This window comes from Mustela nivalis (genome assembly GCF_964662115.1).
Source record: "Mustela nivalis genome assembly, chromosome: 7".
NCBI classification, from domain to species: Eukaryota; Metazoa; Chordata; class Mammalia; order Carnivora; family Mustelidae; genus Mustela; species Mustela nivalis.
Window position 1 is genome coordinate 35,971,381 of NC_139026.1, and position 19,068 is coordinate 35,990,448.

General features: G+C 36.5%; 1 protein-coding gene across 10 annotated transcripts in view; it reads right to left on the reverse strand.

Annotated features, from left to right (window-relative positions):
* METTL25 (methyltransferase like 25) overlaps nt 1-19,068 on the reverse strand; it is a gene marked incomplete at its 5' end in the record, with an annotated part of 146,225 nt that overhangs the window by 92,523 nt on the left and 34,634 nt on the right. For all 10 annotated transcript variants that reach the window (XR_014314601.1, XR_014314602.1, XR_014314603.1 and 7 more), the window contains one exon: nt 18,798-18,945. Coding sequence is in view for 3 of the 10 variants with exons in the window: in XM_082742781.1 (XP_082598907.1) it covers nt 18,798-18,945 (148 nt within the window). The remainder of the gene's footprint in view (nt 1-18,797; nt 18,946-19,068) is intronic.

The window sequence follows — 19,068 nt, forward strand, 5'->3', positions numbered from 1 at the left end:
CATAAATATGGATTGAGCCCCTAGTGGTCATCTCCTTCTGCCTTCACCAGGACGTACCTTCAATTTAAGACCCTAAGATTTATATTCCACGTATGGACTTTTCTACACAGATTATTCTAAAACAGCAAAGCTTGGTTAGTCAATGGTAAAAGAGTAATTTACTATTTCTCATTTGTTTCTCTCTAGACCGTAAGAGGTATAGCCATATTTATAACATCTTTCTTTCTGCAGCTTATCTCTATTTCTGGCTCCATATATAATCAATGTATTAGTATTTCACTTATCCTTTGGTTAAAAGTACAGCTAGGAATGTTATCTCAAGGGACAGAATATATAAATTATAGGATACATCCAACAGAAAATAAACAACTAGTTAAAATGTATATATTACTTTGATAGAATCATATCTATGGTAAAATATTTTCTTTTTAAAAAATATTTATTCATTTATTTTAAAGCAAGAGAGCTAGAGAGAGAGAGAGCATAAGTGGGGGAGGCCCAAAAGAGAAGGAGTGGGAGAGAATCCTCAATGAGCCCATAGTATGACTCGGGACTCAATCCCAGTACCCTGAGATCATGAATGGGGCTGAAATCAAACATGGCTGCCCAACTGACTGAGCCACCCAGGCACCCCCTAAAACACCGTTTCTTAGTGAATCCATCTGGACACTACTGTCTTGGTATTTTTGTGCATGGCTATAAGAATGACAAAGTCTGGGTGCTGAGAGAAAACACTGTGTTGGTCTGGCCACCAATGTGATAGTAGCTCCCCACTGGTGTTTCTCACTGTGCCCAAAAAGTTTCTCCTGCTGCTCTTGATGGTCTCTTTCACAGCCTTTTATCAGTCTTGATAAAACAGTTTACATTGAGACACATATGGAATATCTGAAACATTAAGTCAGTGAGACAGTTTTTAGACTAATATTATGCATCATGGTGTGACTTCATTCCAATGAGAATTTTACTCATCGTGTCAGACTGATGATGAAATAAATTTAGAAACTTGCTTATAATTTATTTACCATGGACAAAAGAAATGTGAGAATACTATATTCGCAGCAAAATATTTTTCAAGATCATGTGCTCCATATATACAAATCCAAGTCTGTATATAAACCTAGTAAAATAGGGGTGCCTGGATGTCTCTGTTGGTTAAGCACCCACCTTTGGCTCAGGTCATGATTCCAGGGTCCTGGGATGGAGCCTTACACCAGGCTCCCTAATCAGTGGGGAGTCTGCTTTTTCTTTGCCCTCTGCCCGCGCGCCGCCCCCAACACCCCATGCCCGGCTCATGCTCTCTCTCTCTCTCTGAAATAAATAAAATCTTAAAAAAATAATAAACCTAGTAAAAATGTAAATTCGTTTTTTAAAAGCCTGTTTTATATTAGTTTGATAGTCAACTTTCTGAAAAGAATTTCTATTAGCTTTGACTTCATATTACTCTGTATTTGAAACATAAATTATTTCTCTTTATTATTTCTTTTAAGCAGATGTATTAATTTTCTATTTTAGATTAACCACATTTTTTACTTCTTTTATTTACCATGAGCACAGGCAGAACTTTTCTTATGCTGAATAAATACAATCTGCATGAGCTTCAGAAACCACTTTCTATTAGTCACAAGAAATAACGAGGTGCAAATTAAAGAAAGAAAGGGGCAAAATGTATTAAAACTCCTTATTTAACTACTTCTAAACAGCAAGAAGATGCCCTATGGCAAAAGTAAAATCAGTGCCAACACTCTAGAAAATGTACAACTGACTAAAGATTAGATACAGCTGTCTATGTGAAGTAATTGTATAAAGACTGCCAAGTACATCTAGAAATCTCTGTATTTTCCCCATATTAATTGGCAAGAATTATTCTGAGACATAAACCCAGCTGAATAGTGAGAAGTAATATGATATTGTAACAAAAACTTATAAAAAGCTGAATCTACAAAACTGACAGTAAAGTCTACTTATCTGCTATAAGATTACAAGAGCAAATACCTTGTTCAAGCTGAGACTGCTCATGATGGTTTCTAACTGAATTACTAAATAAGCTAATAAACTGTTAATATTGATGGTTAAGCAAATAAAAATATAAATATGCACTTTCTACAAATTATTATTAGGTAATTTAACCTCTTAGAAACCAAACTTTGGGAAAAATAACACTTAACGACCATTATTATGCTGATTTCCAAAAACTCCACATTCTCATCCAAATGCAGAATCATGGCAGGAAAGTAGATATCTGTTCATGCAAATCCAATATAATTAAGAAAAAAAAATAATGAAACTAAACCTAAATGTCATGATAAATATAGGTGAGTTTCAGTTGAAACAAAAGGCGTATTTTGGAAAGGTACATTCAAGTCACAGAATCATTACTGGAGACATGAGAAACCTCCAAGGTTATTGAATTGAGCCCCTTTCTTTTCACTAATTTATAGATGACTCACAAAGGCTAACCGGTTTATCCAAAGCTGTAGCACTACTAAGACAGAAGTAAAACTCTAGGCAGTCAAACCATGTCCTCTTCTGTGTGGTGTTCCTGGACTCCCCTGGGCATTTAAATGTCACCAACTCTACACTTCCCATGTAACTTATAACTGGAATACAGCAACTATCACACTGTGTTACAGCTATTTTTGTTATCTGTCTTCCCATTGGGCTGTAAATTTCTTTAAAGTGCTTTATCTAGAAATCCTTGGTATCTAGCAAAGGGGGCAGTTAGTGGGTACAAAATTCATGGTATGTCTTCTAAATCTCAGCACACTCTGTGTTGAATAAAAGTTTTACTGATATTCTCAATGCCCAAAGCTTTTACTAAATCAGTTCTTATGTTTTCGTAACTGTTTCAGAGTCTTTGTTTTAATTGCTGGTTAGTTTTAAATTAAAAGGAGTTGCTAAATAAAATTTTATGTTCCAATATCCAGATTCTGGATCAAATATTAATGATTTGTAGCAAGGTTAAAAGACAGTTCACTGAAAAGAATATGAAATATAATCCATTCACTTGTAACTTGTTTTTGAAGTTTTCTTTTCTTCAAAGAATTGTTTTGAAATATAATCATTTACAGTTTTTTTATTAATTTTTAATTTTTTTCAAATTTTAAGCTAAAACTCTTAGAAAACAATTTAAGTGATGAACACATGATATTTAGTATGCACCATGACACGTGAATAAAGTAAAATATTTCTTCTTCGACTTTGAATTTATGAATATAAAAAAATTCCTGTGACACTCAGGTAAGAAATTACAGTCCTTACGTGAATAATAGGACTGAAAAAGAAACAAACTTGGGCAGATACAAATACTCTTATACCTGTCAAAATAAAGCAACTCATTCTTCTAACAAATACATATTTGTTATCTGCTATATAACAGATATTGTTTGTCATGCTTAACAGATAAGGCAATCTGTTTATTATTTTTTTAAATTTAATTTAATTAATTTATTTGACAGATAGAGATCACAAGTATGCAGAGAGGCAGACAGAGACAGAGAGGAGGAAGCAGGCTCCCTGCTGAGCAGAGAGCCCGATGTGGGGCTCAATCCTCAGGACCCTGAGATTACAACCGGAGCTGAAGGCAGAGGCTTATTTAAACTGCAGATTGCCAGGTGCCCGGCAATCTGCAGTTTAAATAAGCAAATTCACTTACTTATAACAAACATGACATAAATTCATATTTACTTTACACTCCGTGTTACAGCCAGTGATGTGGTAAATCTGGCTCCTAATGGCTCCAGAAAAAGCTGATTATGTCATTTCTTCCCAGTTCAACATTTAGAGGAGAGTAGCTTGAAACTGGCCAAGTAGGGTGTATTTACACCATGGAAATCAGAAAACACTGACATTAAGGGGCTTTTATTCAGGTGCAAAGCCAACCACTAAAAATGTACCATCACGCTACTGGCTGCAACCCATTAGGGGGTCACAAAATCAACTCAGTGGATTGTGATCAACATTTTCTAAAATTTAATAGGAAGGAATAAGATAAACACATCAGCAAGCACTGTGGGTTGTAAGATCCAGCACCTTTTGAAGAATAAATATTAATTAACCAAAAAGAAAAAAAGAATAAGCACCTTTTTGGTGAAATTTCAGTACCAATTTTATTTACCTATTAATCTGTAATGACATAAAATGTATTTCTTAATTTGGATCTGATGAAAAAAATTATGAAACTACTATTATAACCAGGAGAACAAATACATTCTTCTCTCACAAACATGTTTTACAACCTCTGTGGCCATCATAGGCTTTGCGGGTAAAGATTAGATGCTTTAGAGAGAAATAAAAACTTCACAGTAGGTGAGTATTTAGAAGTTTTTTTTCTTCTCAAAGAAAACCAAAGAGGGAATGACAATTTATGACACATAGGACTCTTGAGTTTGTATAGATTTAAAATTAAATAAGACCCCTGTCTCACCAGGATAGTGTGAAATCATTTTCATCATTTTGCTCCAGTGGCCTCTGGAATGTAAACCTTCTCTAACCTTCTGTTTCTTATCTTTGCTAAGAAGGGCAAAGCCAGCTTAGTACCTTGAGAATTCCCAAACCACTTATGTCAACATAATGATTTCTTCTCAAGATGCCTCATCAAACATACTTGTTTTTTCTTTAGTTTTAGCCAGGACTGAATCAGTTTTTTTCTTAATTCATAATTTTATTTCAATGTTATTCCTTTATTGAGTACTTGCTATATATCACATATTTTGGTCAATGTGAGGCATTAAAAGAAAAGTTTTGAAGATAAACTTTTTGTTTAAAACTGTGTCAGAGTCTACTATGAGGAATAAATACAAAACTATCCTGAAGAGATTAAACCTAAACCATTATTTAACCATGATTAAATAATGCGGTAGGTGCCAAAGCAAAGGAGCACACAAAGAGATCATTGCCCCGCTCCTCTCACAGAGTTAGTGCTCTCACTTTGCTCAATCCTCAAAATCAGTACACAACAGAGAGGAGACAGGAAAGAAAGGAGAAAGTAGGAGGGGTGGGAGAGGAGAAGAAAAAAATATTTTGCAGATATAGCAAGCTGTTCGAGAGTCATTCCTTTTTTAAAAGATTTTATTTATTTGACAGAGAGAGATCACAAGTGGGCAGAGAGGCAGGCAGAGAGAGAGAGAGAGAGGAGGAAGCAGGCTCCCCAAGGAGCAGAGAGCCCGACTCGGGACTGGGCCCTGAGATCATGACCTGAGCTGAAGGCAGAGGCTTAACCCACTGAGCCACCCAGGCGCCCTCAAGAGTCATTCTTAACACCTGTCTCCTTTGCTGCCTCACCAGCGAAGCTCAGAAAGTCAAATAGTTACTTTTCCAGACTCCCTTGCAGCTAACAGTTACTTTGCGAACTATGTCTAGACAAGGAGACATAAAACAATTCTGAGAAATTTCTGGACAGATTTTCTTCACCCTCCTTGACAGAAAGGGAGAACGCATGAGGAGAAAGTCTCTAACTCATATCACTTCTCATGAAACTGCAGCCCTGACAGGGAAGTAGAGATGTGAACCCAGAGCCCCAATGTTCCAGAATCAGTGAACCAACCCTAGAACGGCTACTCCTGACTTCTGTTTATGTGAAGAAATTAAGGACTTTATTGTTTATGCCGCTGTTGGGTGGACTTATTATTACAGAAGTATTTTAAAACTCAGATTCTGGCTTAGATTCTAGGTATGGTTAACCACTATTTTCTTTCTTTCCAAGATGGGGCTCTTCACAAGTTGCATGCCTCCTACATTATAGACAGAGCTTATCCTAAAACCATGTTGGTCTCTTTTCTCTCAAGGCCCATGTGGCCCAAACAAATAGAAAATGAATAGAAAAACAGACAAAACTAATTATGCGGTATAGGCTATAAAACCAAAAAATGAAGGCAAAATCAAAGCAGGATACAACTATTCAAATCATGCCAATTTAGGGGCACCTGGGTGGTTCAGATGGCTAAGCGTCTGCCTTCAGCTGAGGTCATCACCTCCAGGTCCTGGGATCTAGCCCCATGTCAGGCTCCCAGCTCAGTGGGGACTGCTTTTTCCTCTCCCTCTGCCTCTCCCCCTGCTTGTGCTCTCTCTCCATCTCTGTCTCTCTATCTCTCTCAAATGAATAAATAAAATCCTTTTATTTTTTTTAAAGATTTTATTTATTTATTTATTTGTCAGAGAGAGCAAGCAAGAGTGAGCACAGGCAGACAGAGTGGCAGGCAGAGTCAGGGAGAAGTAGGCTCCCTGCGGAACAAGGAGCCCAATGTGGGACTCGATCCCAGGACACTGGGATCATGACCCAAGCTGAAGGCAGCTGCTTAACAAACTGAGCCACCCAGGTGTCCCTGAATAAATAAAATCTTTAAAAAAAAAATGCCAGTTTAATAAAATATTGATCCTAGCAAATAAAATAGCTGATATCTACATGAAAAGAGAGTTTACAGAATGTGAGAGATGCCACATTTACCTCATGTTGATTACCTATATTGCTGAACTTTAACACAAAACAGACATTTAAGGATAGTGCTGCTCCTAAAAACAAAAGGTGAGTACTACCATATAAGCTGGGCCAGAGACCCCTCACCCTTATCATATTCCAGGGAAGGAAAATGGCACCATGTCACTTTATGTGACTGTGAACAAGTTAGAGGGTATAAAACTGAAGAAAGAGATGCAGAGATTAGGAAACTGTCCTAACCCTGTATGAATGATAGATTCACCAATCTCCAAACTGTCTTGATCTCCAACAAAGTCAATGTCCTTCCCTAGTTCTCAAACTCAAACTAATGAAACTTATCCATATTTAAGGACTGATATTCTTAAAAAGAGGTGAGGACCAAAATAAGTCTTCAGTTCTCTGCTTGGACTCTCCTCTGTATCTAGGAAGAACTACCATTTGTGTATCCCCTGAGTTTCCCTTATTTGCCCCATTTAATTCACACAGGATCTAAATAAGCTTTTGCCTCAGGTTGTTTTAGATTCTCATCCTCAAATAAGAATCAGAAATTACTCCAATGCTAACACGTTGGGTTTTAGCCCTGATGTTTTAAAATTTAATAGAATCTTCCCAGAAGGCCAAATCCTATTTCTCTGTCCCAATTTCTGATGGATGTTTTAAGAGTATGACTCTACAGCTAGACTGGCTGGGCTGAAATTCTAATTCCTTGACTTATTAAATATATATATATATATATGTGTGTGTGTGTATACACACAAATATGTGTGTATACACACACACACACACACACATATATATATATATATATATATATATATTTACTTATTTGATAGTGAGAACAGGAACACAGGCAGGGATAGTAGGAGAGGGAGAAGCAGGCCTCCTGTGGAGCGGGGAGCCCAGTGTGGGGCTTGATCCCAGGACCCCTGGGATCATGATCTGAGACAAAGGCAGATGCTTAATGACTGAGCCATCCAGGTACCCCAAAGATTTTATTTATTTATTTGAGAAAGAGAGAGAGTGTGTGTATGCATGAGAGAGAGCCAAGAACGGGGGAAGGGGCAAAGGGAGAGGGAGAAGTAGGCTCCCCTTTGAGCAGGGAGCCCCATGTGGAGCTCGATCCCAGGACCTGACCCAAGATCATGACCCAACCAAAGGCAGCCGTGTAACTGACTGAGCCAGCTAGGCACCTTGGAGTTTGCCTTTTGAATACCAATGAGGAACTGGCTACCTGATTTGGGGTGAATACTTCTACTGGGTTAGTTCCCCTAGCCTTAGTCCCACAATTTCTGGTTGATTTTCCTTTCCCCACTGTTAGGGACCCAGCCAATCTCATGGTTGAGAATCACAGGTCTTAACATTTGCTCTTGGTCACATAATTGTTCTGCTCAAAAGTTTTCATTACCAAAATGGACTTTCTAGATGAGTCCCTTTTAATATTCTTCAACACTTCAATACTTCCTATGAATCAGGTTACCACCTGGCTAGAGAATTCATCCATTTCCAGTAACTGACCTACTGCGCTTTAACTTAACCCGCCTCATTCCTAAGCTTGGAATGCTCCTCGCATTTTTGCCTATCTAAATCTTACACTATAAAGCTCAATTCAAAAGTTACTACCTTCATAAAGTTTTTCCTGATCTCTTAACAGGAAGTAATCTTTCCATTTTAGCTGAAATGGTTCTTTCAGCCCTTATATTCTTTTTTCTCACTTCTAAGAAATCACTTATAAATCATATATCTTCACAATTAATTCATAAATTACATATATTACTGTTTGTTGTTGTTACTACTGTCAGCTTGTATACATTTATAGTACATAAATACAGCTATACTCTCAAATTACATGTTTCACACAAAGGAGAAAAGCACTCAGAACAAGACCTTAGATTAACCCCAACTAGATAGGGTATCACAAAGGCGCTCAGAACTAAGAGGAGTTATAATTATTAAACAGAAGAAGAGGACAATGGATATTATTACATTCTGTTTCACATAAATACTGTGACATTCCCCAGTCTCCTTTATACTCTCCTCTTTCCTGTGCCTTATTTGTGCATTAATACTACACCTGGGCTTCTGTGGGTGCACACATACACATACCGGTAAGTGGTAGAGAATGCTAACTGCCCACCTAATACCCAGTTTATCCTTTCTCACTCACAGAATCTTGGTTTCATTTGGAGGTACAATGTACCCATCTAGAAGGTTACATTTCCTAGTCTTCTGAAGTAGTCTATAAGGAAAGGAAGTTCTATAAAGGACAGTGTCTCAGATGGGAAAAACTCCCTCATCTTCGTATTTCTTTTCACTTGAACTGTAATGGTTGGAGCAGTAGTAACTATTATGTAATAAGCCACAACTGAAAGGCCAGTAAAACTGTAGAGACGTTGGCCTCTACATTCTTGAACCATATGAAACACTGTCTGCTACCACTTTACAGATTTTCCAGAAAATAAAAAAATAAATCCTATGATTACCACAATAGCTCCATTTCCATGTATTTAGATACATTTATAAAACTTTCCCAAAATAGGATCACTCCTACATAAAACAATCTCAAATATTAAACATGTTCAAAACTTTGCCCTGAAACTTGGTCTGTCCTTAGTGTTTCCTATCATGTAAGCTGTGCCATCACCTGCACTGAAAACAGACACTTTGTAACAATTTCTGAAATTATGGCTGAAAACAGACACTTTGTAATAGTCCTTGACAATTCCTGCTTCCTTATATCCCACTCTAAATAGTCCTCACCTTTGTGGTCTCAGCTTGTGAGAGTGTGTCTATGAGACTCCTTCTGTATGTGCCTAAGTATAGGTGTATCATTTGCAGCCTGCCACACTCCCCCACCCCCAACGAACTATGACAGCAAAGCTCTAGTTTGCGGTGTGCAAACAACCTTAGAGGCTTCAGTGCTGCCATCATCTTTGTGGATTCCTACATCTTGACCTGATAAATACTTTCTATCTTTCCAGTATTTCAATGCTTTTAAGAAACAAAATTTAACTATCTATATTCAGTACTTTCAGTTGAAGAGGGGCAAGGAGCATTCAGGTTATGTCCAGCCAGACATATTTTGTGATTTAGTTTGTACGTTAAGTTTTGAGCTTATATTTGGTAGGTTTTAATCTATAGAAATTCCAAGGGCCTGAGTTTGGGAAATATTCCCTCATAGGAATTTTATTTTGTTTCTGTATATATATCTGACTGAAAACTGTTTTGTCTCATTCAAGGTCATAGCTTAGTATGGACTTTTCAGGTTTAGCTCCCTGACTATGCAGGAGGCCCAATATTAGTCTCTAGATCCTACTGTGAGAAGCATTTGCCTCAGGACAACACTCCTACTTTATGGCTCCAGTTCTGTGCTCTGGTTTCAACTCCTTTTCTTTGTCTCTCCTTTAACTTTTAGGTTTTGATTTTTCTTTAATCATAGAGATTTCCCCTAATTTTTGTGGACTCAGCAATGCTTAAAAAATACATGTTCTGATTTAGCTGGGATCTCGCTGAACTGTAGTAGGAGGGTTCCTCAGAAAAATCACATCTCCCACACTGCTAGAAATGGAAATCAAATACATGTTTTGAAAAGAGAAACCAGCTTTGTTCCTCAACATCCCTCAAACTCCCAGTATTAAAAGGCCATAGTAGGCAAAAGATTTATTTAATAAAATATTTAATAAAATGTGTCAGAAAATACTGTTTTTACTAAAAAGGCAACAATTCTATGTATTGCTGCAATGACGGGAATAATTCACTATTACCTTGACTAAGAAATTAGTTCTATGTTTCTGTATGATACAATGCACGGTTTAATGCTGATATTCACCAGCTAATATTGCCTTGGGAGTTTTTAATACCAAATACTGGATATCTGAAGATCTCTAAATACAAGCTAAGCTTATTTTTAAACAGTATGTTACATTTTCAAATGACATGCTCAGTATCTTTTTTTTTTCAACTTCCAGATGTCTTTCCCAGTGAAGTACCTCTAAATTTAAAGCAATTATATCAAGATTTAATCCTCAAAGACAATAAAGATGACTATAGAAGTATCTAGCTCCCTTAAAACTCTTATTGGTGACAAAAATAAATAAACAATCTACAATATGAGAGCTATCATGTGCCCTTAAAATATTTCCATTGGATACAGAAATGTCAGAACCAGACTGAAAGATGCCACTAAAAGATATCTACAGCCCTCCTCTGGTTAAAAACGAAACAAAACAAAAACAAAGCAAAGGTAAATGGAGGGATCGATGGGACAATCACCTTAATACTCCGTAACACATTAAGGCTGGGGGTAAACATGAAGGTTTACTTCAGGCTTTCAAAGGTTATACCATTCATGTTACCTACAGATCTGCAGTATCTGGAGTTTAGGAATGGATATGAGACACAATTCTTACCAATTTATTGTTTATTAACAATTCTAGAAGACTGCCTGGCATTGGACTGGGGATGGGGTGGGGAAAAACCAAGCACAAATCTGTGTCCCCAATAAGAGGCGCTCCTAGCAGCGACTTCCTCCTGAGGCCAGGGAAGAGGTTTCTATAAAACCGCCTGAGGTGACTCTCCAGGGTCCTAAATGTTTCTCTAGGCCTCCCATACTCCTAAGCCTCTGCAATGATCATATAAATTTAGAAGAAAAGTAAAATTACCTTTTTCCCTCAGACTGGTCTTGGCACACTAACACCAATTTCTGACAGTAAACATAACAGGCAGGTACAGAGATAATTCTGTTAGGCTGAACAAACATATATAGATGATCAAGTCCAGAGGCCAAAAAAAAAAAAAAAAAAGTGATTTCTCATCTTGAGATCAGTTTTAAGAAAAACAAGCAAACAAACAAAACAAAACAAAAAAAAAAAAACCACAAAATTTCCTAGGAAACCCTCTTAGAGATATGCTTCTCATGCTTCATTAGTAAGAATTGTGTCTCATATCCATTCCTAAATAAATGAAATTACCACAATTAATTGAGATTGAAAGTCATCTATTTCTGGGGAACCTGTCTGGCTCAGTTGGAAAAGCATGTGACTCTTGATCTCAGGGTTGTGAATTCGAGCCCCACGTTGGTTGCTGAGATTACTTTAAAAAGCAAAAAAGAAAGTCATCTATTTCTGAGGCTATATATAGAAGGGCATAATCTTCCTAAACGCTGATGTCTTAACAAAATTATTGTTCAATTAGCAAGGAAGAAATGATATGTGGATCTAGATAGGTAACTTTTCTACCTTTATAGGAAAAACAACCAAAAGAATTTGTCTCTCCAATTTCAAGGAAAAGAAGTACTATAAGTATTTCAAATTAATTATGACAATAATAATCAATATTAAAACAAAATGCTGCAACAATTCAAGCTTGGGAAAATATATATGTTCTATAAAGCACTGCAATAAAACTCTTTCTGGTATTTCTTGTTCTCAGGAACCACTGGCTCATAATGTATAAATATTTAAAAGCAGTTTTTGAAACATATGGCATAACTTCAGTATTCATAATGACTCAGAGAGCTTTGAGGTATTTTTGAAAATTGACATTCATGGCAGACCACCTCTATGGTCTACCACAGCATGCTGGGTAAACATATCATGTAAAACACATATTGTTTACATAGTACATATCATCATAAAAAGTTGCAGTGTACATACCAGACTTTTCTACTATACTATGTTGGACTATTAATAACTCAAATTTACATCCCAAAGGGCTACCATGCCCCAATTCAAACTTAAAAACAGCTGTGCAAACAAAGTGAGGGTGAGGGGCAGGTGTATAAGATATGAAGAGAGAGACACATTACACACTTGACCATTCAGAGATATAATTCCATGGAACCCAAGTGCTAGATGTATGACAGGAAATAAGCTAACTTTGTGCATGCAAATCCCTTGCCCTGTAATTTAAATATAATGATCAAACTGCATGGTGATGGATTTCTATTTTAGTAAGAAATAGGAGAACTATTTAGTATATACTGTATATACAAAATGAGACTATATCCATATTCTATCTATCTACATAGTTACTGCTATACAGTCCATAAAAACTGCTGTTGTCTGCCTTAACATACACACACACACACACACACACACCCCAAACACATGTACCCCCTGCTCTTCAACAAAGTTATCAAAATTCTAGTAGTATTCATAATTATCTTGGACATTTTTTGCTTGTCCTAGCTTCCCCCCTTGATTTTGTCTAGTTTCTAGCACTTAAGTTTATTATGCTTTTATTACATGGAGTCCTGCCCTCTATGTTTGGTTTCCCCAGGTTTTATCCTGAGCTCCATACCTTATGGATTTTTTTTGGGCTAATTACTTTAGCACCCCACATTCTGGACTTTGATACACCTTCCTGGGCCCTTCTGGTTTCAGCCTTTGGTCTGGATCTACAAACTGGCATGTGAGTAGAGTCTGTGTGTGAGAGAAGCTGAAATCACTATTAGTAATGTTGAATATATTTATACAAATCATCTTTTAAAGTTCTATATGTCTCTTTATGGAACCATAATAAATATCTTGTTTTCAAACATGCTGTTCATTAGAATTACCTATAGAGCTTCTTAAATATTTTTAAGAAGCTTTTTGGTAATGCTATATATAGAGAGAGCTTCTTAAATATTTTCAAGAAGCTCTATAGGTAATGCTATATATAGAGAGAGCTAAATATAGTGCTATTTCTGGAGACTGTAGTTTGGAAGGTCAGAAGCAGGTTCCTAGCATATATATATACCGAAAGTCTCATATTTGATCCAGCTGGGCAGCCAGAATTGAGAAACACTGTTATAAAAATTGCAGGGGATGGTTCATATCATCTTCCTTTAGTATAGCTAAGATAAGGCAAGAAAATGGAGATAAGGGCATGGGAAAGAGAGAAGGGTATAAGTTACCTTTGCCATCTGGCTTTTGAGATGAGAAAATGTGGTAGTCCAAAAGAAGGCAAAACTGCAAATAAAGATTGTTTTTGTTATTCCTATCAGTTATTTTTCTATATTCTTCTCCTATCTTTTGGCTTCCCACCTCTTTTCTTGACCTCCAAATTATTTGAAGGTACTCGTGTTGTATACATCTCTACCTACTTCATCGTAATACTCAGTCCTGTTGCTTTCTGCTTATTCTTCAGTTTCCTGACAAGCAAAACTCCCAACCTTCTGTTTGTTTCGGGCATGCATAAGGAAAGCAAGCAGCACTAAGATATTAATATCAGCTTTTGGCAGTTAAGCCTAGTATTGTTTACCTGATAATCTCAATGATTCACAGTTAAGATTTTTTTTTTCAGTTAAGATATTTTTGATAGGAAAGCCTTTCCCTGAATTAGTTCTGCCTATAAAGAGGGCAAATGAGTCTGTAGCTGCCAGTCACTGTTGTTACAACCCTTCCCAACACTCTTTCTTATGTAAATCATCCAGCTAAAAATGTCGTATTCACTCAGTGAACAATGGCAACTTCCACTCTATAGAGAAGGAAAGGATCCAAGACCAATGCTTGAGATCTGTTAACTGAGAGACTTTCATTTCCAGAGTGTGAAAATCTGTAGTTATTTGGTTTAACATTTTCCCAGAAGATCCAAAGGTTATTTTATGAATAACTAGGTACTAAATAAATAAACCAAGAGAACCAAAGAGAGATTCTGAGGAAATCACTTATGGGTAAACTGAAATCAGAAAATGGAGGTGTCATTCACTCTGAAAGCTACCCCTTTCTATGCACTGAAATGACCAATAGAATTATCATTATCACTGCTTCTGAGGAAGACAAGAAAAAATAGGATGGGAGAAAAGACAGAGAGAAACAGTGACTACAGAAAGCAAAGAGAAGGAAATGTGATTTTGAACACTTATCTCCCCAAGCCTTTGTTTCCTATCTGCGTTACCTTTCCCATGTTGCCTGATTAACTCCTACTGATTTTTTTGTTTTTTAAGATTTTATTTATTTATTTGACAGGCAGAGATCACAAGTAGGCAGAAAGGCAGGCAGAGAGAGAGGAGGAAGCAGGCTTCCTGCGAAGCAGAGAGCCTGACACAGGGCCCGATCCCAGGACGCTGGGATCACGACCTGAGCCATAGGCAGAGGCCTCAACCCACTGAGTCACCCAAATACCCCTCCTACTGATCTTTAAAGTCATAGGGGATGTTGCCACACTGGGAACATAACCTCAATGCCCACGTACCCCCATCACAGACAAAGCTACATGTTACTCTGCTGTAAAATAACACAGGTATAATATCCTGTCTTATAGCACTTATTACATTCTTTTGAAACTAATGTTGGAGGATTAGGAATTAAAGGGAAACACTCTTGGGGCGCCTGGGATCGAGCCCCGCATCGGGCTCTCTGCTCAGCGAGGAGCCTGCTTCCTCCTCTCTTTCTGCCTGCCTGTCTACTGTGATCTCTCTCTGTCAAATAAATAAAATCTTTAAAAAATAAATAAAGAAATAAATAAATAAAGGGAAACACTCTTTCTATATTTTGTGTTCTCCAAACTCTACAGTGAAATGACCATCTGTTCACTAAATTATGGTCTGCTGGAAGAAAAGTACCATTGTTTTCAGAAAATATAACTATTTAGGATTGAGTAAATAAAAAATAGCATATGAAATACCTTGGAATCACTAAAAAGAATAAGGCAACATTGTGTGCTGATATGGAAAGATCACAATATATTAAGTGTAAAAAGTAAGGAAATTAACTGTTTATCTTTTGGTTCCCTAAAATATAAGAATATGAAGCATATACATATGGGTATACATTTTCTTTTCTAGAAAATTACATAAGAAACCAAAAATATGGGTTGGGAGACTTTATTTTCAATATCTTCCTATATTATTTGAATTTTCTATTCTAAATGATTTCTTACAAATTAAGTTACTTACAGGGACTATCTGGTTCCTAGGATTAAGAGCTACTTTTTTTATCCCTTGAGGGTGAAGATGATATCTCATACATTTTAATATCATCACTGCGTAGCACAGTATGGAACATAGCTGGCATTCAATGAATGCTGAACTGAACTGAACTCTGCTTGGCATCTATTTGAGTTTTTTTACTTCTTTCCCAAAGTACTGACTTTTTATGAGGGCCTCCCAATCTCTCTCTATTAGTCTACAGTGTCAAGTTCCATGCCTTGAAAATAGTAGCTAGTCAAGAAATGTTTATTCAATTCTATTTTCTCCTACCAGTATGATCTGTAGCTGCCAATACAGTGATAGTGAACTTTTTTTCTACTGCTTGTCACTTGTCCTTGATTATCTATTACATACATTATACAAATATTGATCTCCATGTATCATGTTTGAGGCAATGTGCTTAGTTTTGAAGATACAAAAATGAATAAAAAACAGTTTCTACACTCTAAAGACCCATATATATATATCAGATTTTCCCATGGCAGGAAAGAAGTGGGAGTTACTGAAGATGTAGATTCACCTATCTTCCCTCCCCTTCCAGATTCTTCAAAGGCCTCTCCACTGAACATGACCTTTGCAAATATATTGTTCATTTTAATTCAAATACATAGTCAATAAATACTTGTCAATAGTTTAATGCAATGCTATTTAGAAAAGGTACTGGGGCACCTGGGCAGCTCAGTCAGTTGGGCAGCCAACTCTCAACTTCACCTCAGGTCATGATCTTGGAGTCCTGGGATTGAGCCAGTGTTGGGGTCCACACTCAGTAGAAAGTCTGCTTGAGGATTCTCTCTCCCCCCCACTCCGCCTCTCCCTTCGCTCACACATACTTGTATGCATACTCTCTCTAAAATAAATAAATAAATCTTAAAAAAAAATACCTAAAGGCTGATGTAATATTGATTGGCAAAGAAGTAACTAATCACTCTCTTAATTTTTTTCTACTCTAGCAAGCAGCTTTTACCAAGCCCTTTAGGAATAGAGTTAAAGAACTAGACATGAGATGAAAAATGTACCAATGTTACTTCCTGGTTGCCATAAAATAATGAGTCAGTTAAATCTGAATTTCTTTACATGTTCTACAAAAACCAGATAGAGAATAAAATTACTAATAAGCTGTAATTATACTACAAATTTTGATTTAAATATAAGTTAGTAAGTAAACATCCTAAACTCGCAGAACCAGCTGAGAGATCAGTCCAGAGGGAGAATCAGGTGGGGAAAAATGGGTGTGACAGAGAGCATAGTACAAAGACAAAAAAGAGGATCTCATCCATGGTGGGAAATATTGAGGCTACATCTGAGACGTGATGATACAGAACAATGGCTGCAAAGGCCCAGAAGGACCAGAGATAGCAGTCCTAAAAGGGTACTGCCTGAAGAGGAGGAGGTCCTTTGGAAGGGGAAGGCATCTTTGGGGGAAAGATGATGAAAAAATGAAAGAAGGAAGAAGAGAGCTGAAATGAAAGGTCTTATACTATAGAACAATACTATTAAACTGAAGAATACACCAGGCATCTATACCTATCCCAAATGAGCCAATTATTTAAAACAATAACAACAACAACCTCAAAAATATTTAATTGTACCTACAGAACAGGAAGCTGTTGAACTAAGAACCAAACCTCCCCTACATAAAATCTTATGCTATTGCTGATGCAGGAAAACACTATTCATTTAATATTTTAAGAGCTGTACAACTGTGATTGTTTTGAAGTTCATTCTTTTTTTTTCTTTTTTAATTTTTTTAAAAGATTTTATTTATTTATTTGACAGAGAGAGAGATCACAAGTAGGCAGTAGGCAGAGAGGCAGGCAGAGAGAGAGGAGGAAGCAGGCTTCCCGCTGAGCAGAGAGCCCGATGCTGGGCTCGATCCCAGGACCCTGGGATCATGACCTGAGCCGAAGGCAGAGGCTTAACCCACTGAGCCACCCAGGCGCCCCTTGAAGGTCATTCTTCACTTCTTTTAGGAAAGATAGGAAATAAGACTGTACAATAATGTAAATATTTGTGTATATACTTTGCTATACTTTTTTCTATTTAAGGTTCACTTTTTTCCCCCAAATGTTTACGTTGAAAATTTCTGCACTCAGAGAATAGTCATAAAAAAGATATAAATATTCTCCATGTAAAACGAACTGTGGTTAACTTTTTGCCAATTTGCTTTCTCTCACTTGTGTATTTCTGTATCTTCACAACTTTACTTTTGTGAATCTTTTCCTAAAAGATACTTTTTAAGACACATAAAAGAATTCAAACTCAATTAACTTTTATTTCACAAAAAAATCTTTGTCAGTTTTAAGAATAATCTCTGTTTCATCCAGTCAAATTTCAGTAGAATAATACAATCATAATTTTTGTTTCTTGGACATGGCTAATTGAAAAATAATTAAAATTTCATATTCACCTGGCTTTTAAAACTGAGAGCATACAATACCATCCATATGCACACATCTTCCTGATGTAAAAATTCTTAGCAAGGGATGGTGGATGTTGATAAAGACTTCAGTATACTAATAGAAAAGAGAACTGCTAATGTTAATAGACTAAATAACCATCTAATCTGAACCAGTGGTTTTGAAAGCATATCTCATGGACAGATAGAACATATAAAATGAATCAGACAGAAGAGTTTCAGGTGTTGCTCTGGATGAAGGACTATGAGATGTTTCAAGTCCTACCAAAGTACTCTGTACTTTATTCCTCAGGTACCTTCTCAGTTCAGGGAGTAGTCTGAATACTATTTTGATGTAACTGTGTAGTTATGCAGATTTTTTTTTCAGGATTTTATTTATTTGAAATAGAGAGAGAAAGATCACAAGTAGGCAGAGAGACAGCCAGAGGGGGAGGGGAAACAGGTTCCCCACTGAGCAGAGAGCCCAATGCAGGGCTCAATCCCAGGACCCTAAGATCATGACCTGAGCCAAAGGCAGACACTTAACCCACTGAGCCACCCAGGTGCCCTAATCATGCAGATTTTTAAAATAGGAGTATGCTGACTCTTCAAAATACAATAAGGAACTTTTCTTTCTTTCTTTTTTTAAGAAATATCAATACAGCTTACAAAACAGAGGCTTTAGAAATGAAAGCAAACTTTGCAACTATATATTCATCTCAAAATAACTTAGCTTTACTATTTAAGTAAATGTATATCATACAAGTAAGTTGTCTAAAACGTACCACATAAAATCTTTAAATATTTGCAGTTTTTAGCATTCATTAATGCTAGTGTTTCTTTCTGTTTCTTTATGAACAAAGAAAATACAATAAAACACATAACGTGATAGCATATCAAATTTCATCTGATGTAACATTAAAATCACAAGAATATTAGATCCGGTATTCTCTCAAATGTTAATTCAAAATGTTACTGTCAACAATAAAAAAAGGAGAGATAAAAAATAGCTGTTATGCTCAAATAAATAGAATTAAGAGATATGGAAAACTCTGTACCTTTATGTGGGTTTTCAAACTCTTCAGATAAGAGGTGGTAGCAACAGCCCACACTGCAAACTCCCTTGATTTCAGATTTGGCAGTAAATATTCGAAGAGTGTTTGGAGCAAGATCACCACAAGTATGCAGACCTACCATCAAACAATCCTTTAAAAATGAGAAGAAAAAATACATTTTGGCAATTAAAAGGAAGGCTAGAAAAACATTCCAGGTGAAGTTTTTAAATGTTCATTAGAATATATGGAGCTTTAAAAAATGATCAAATTCTAC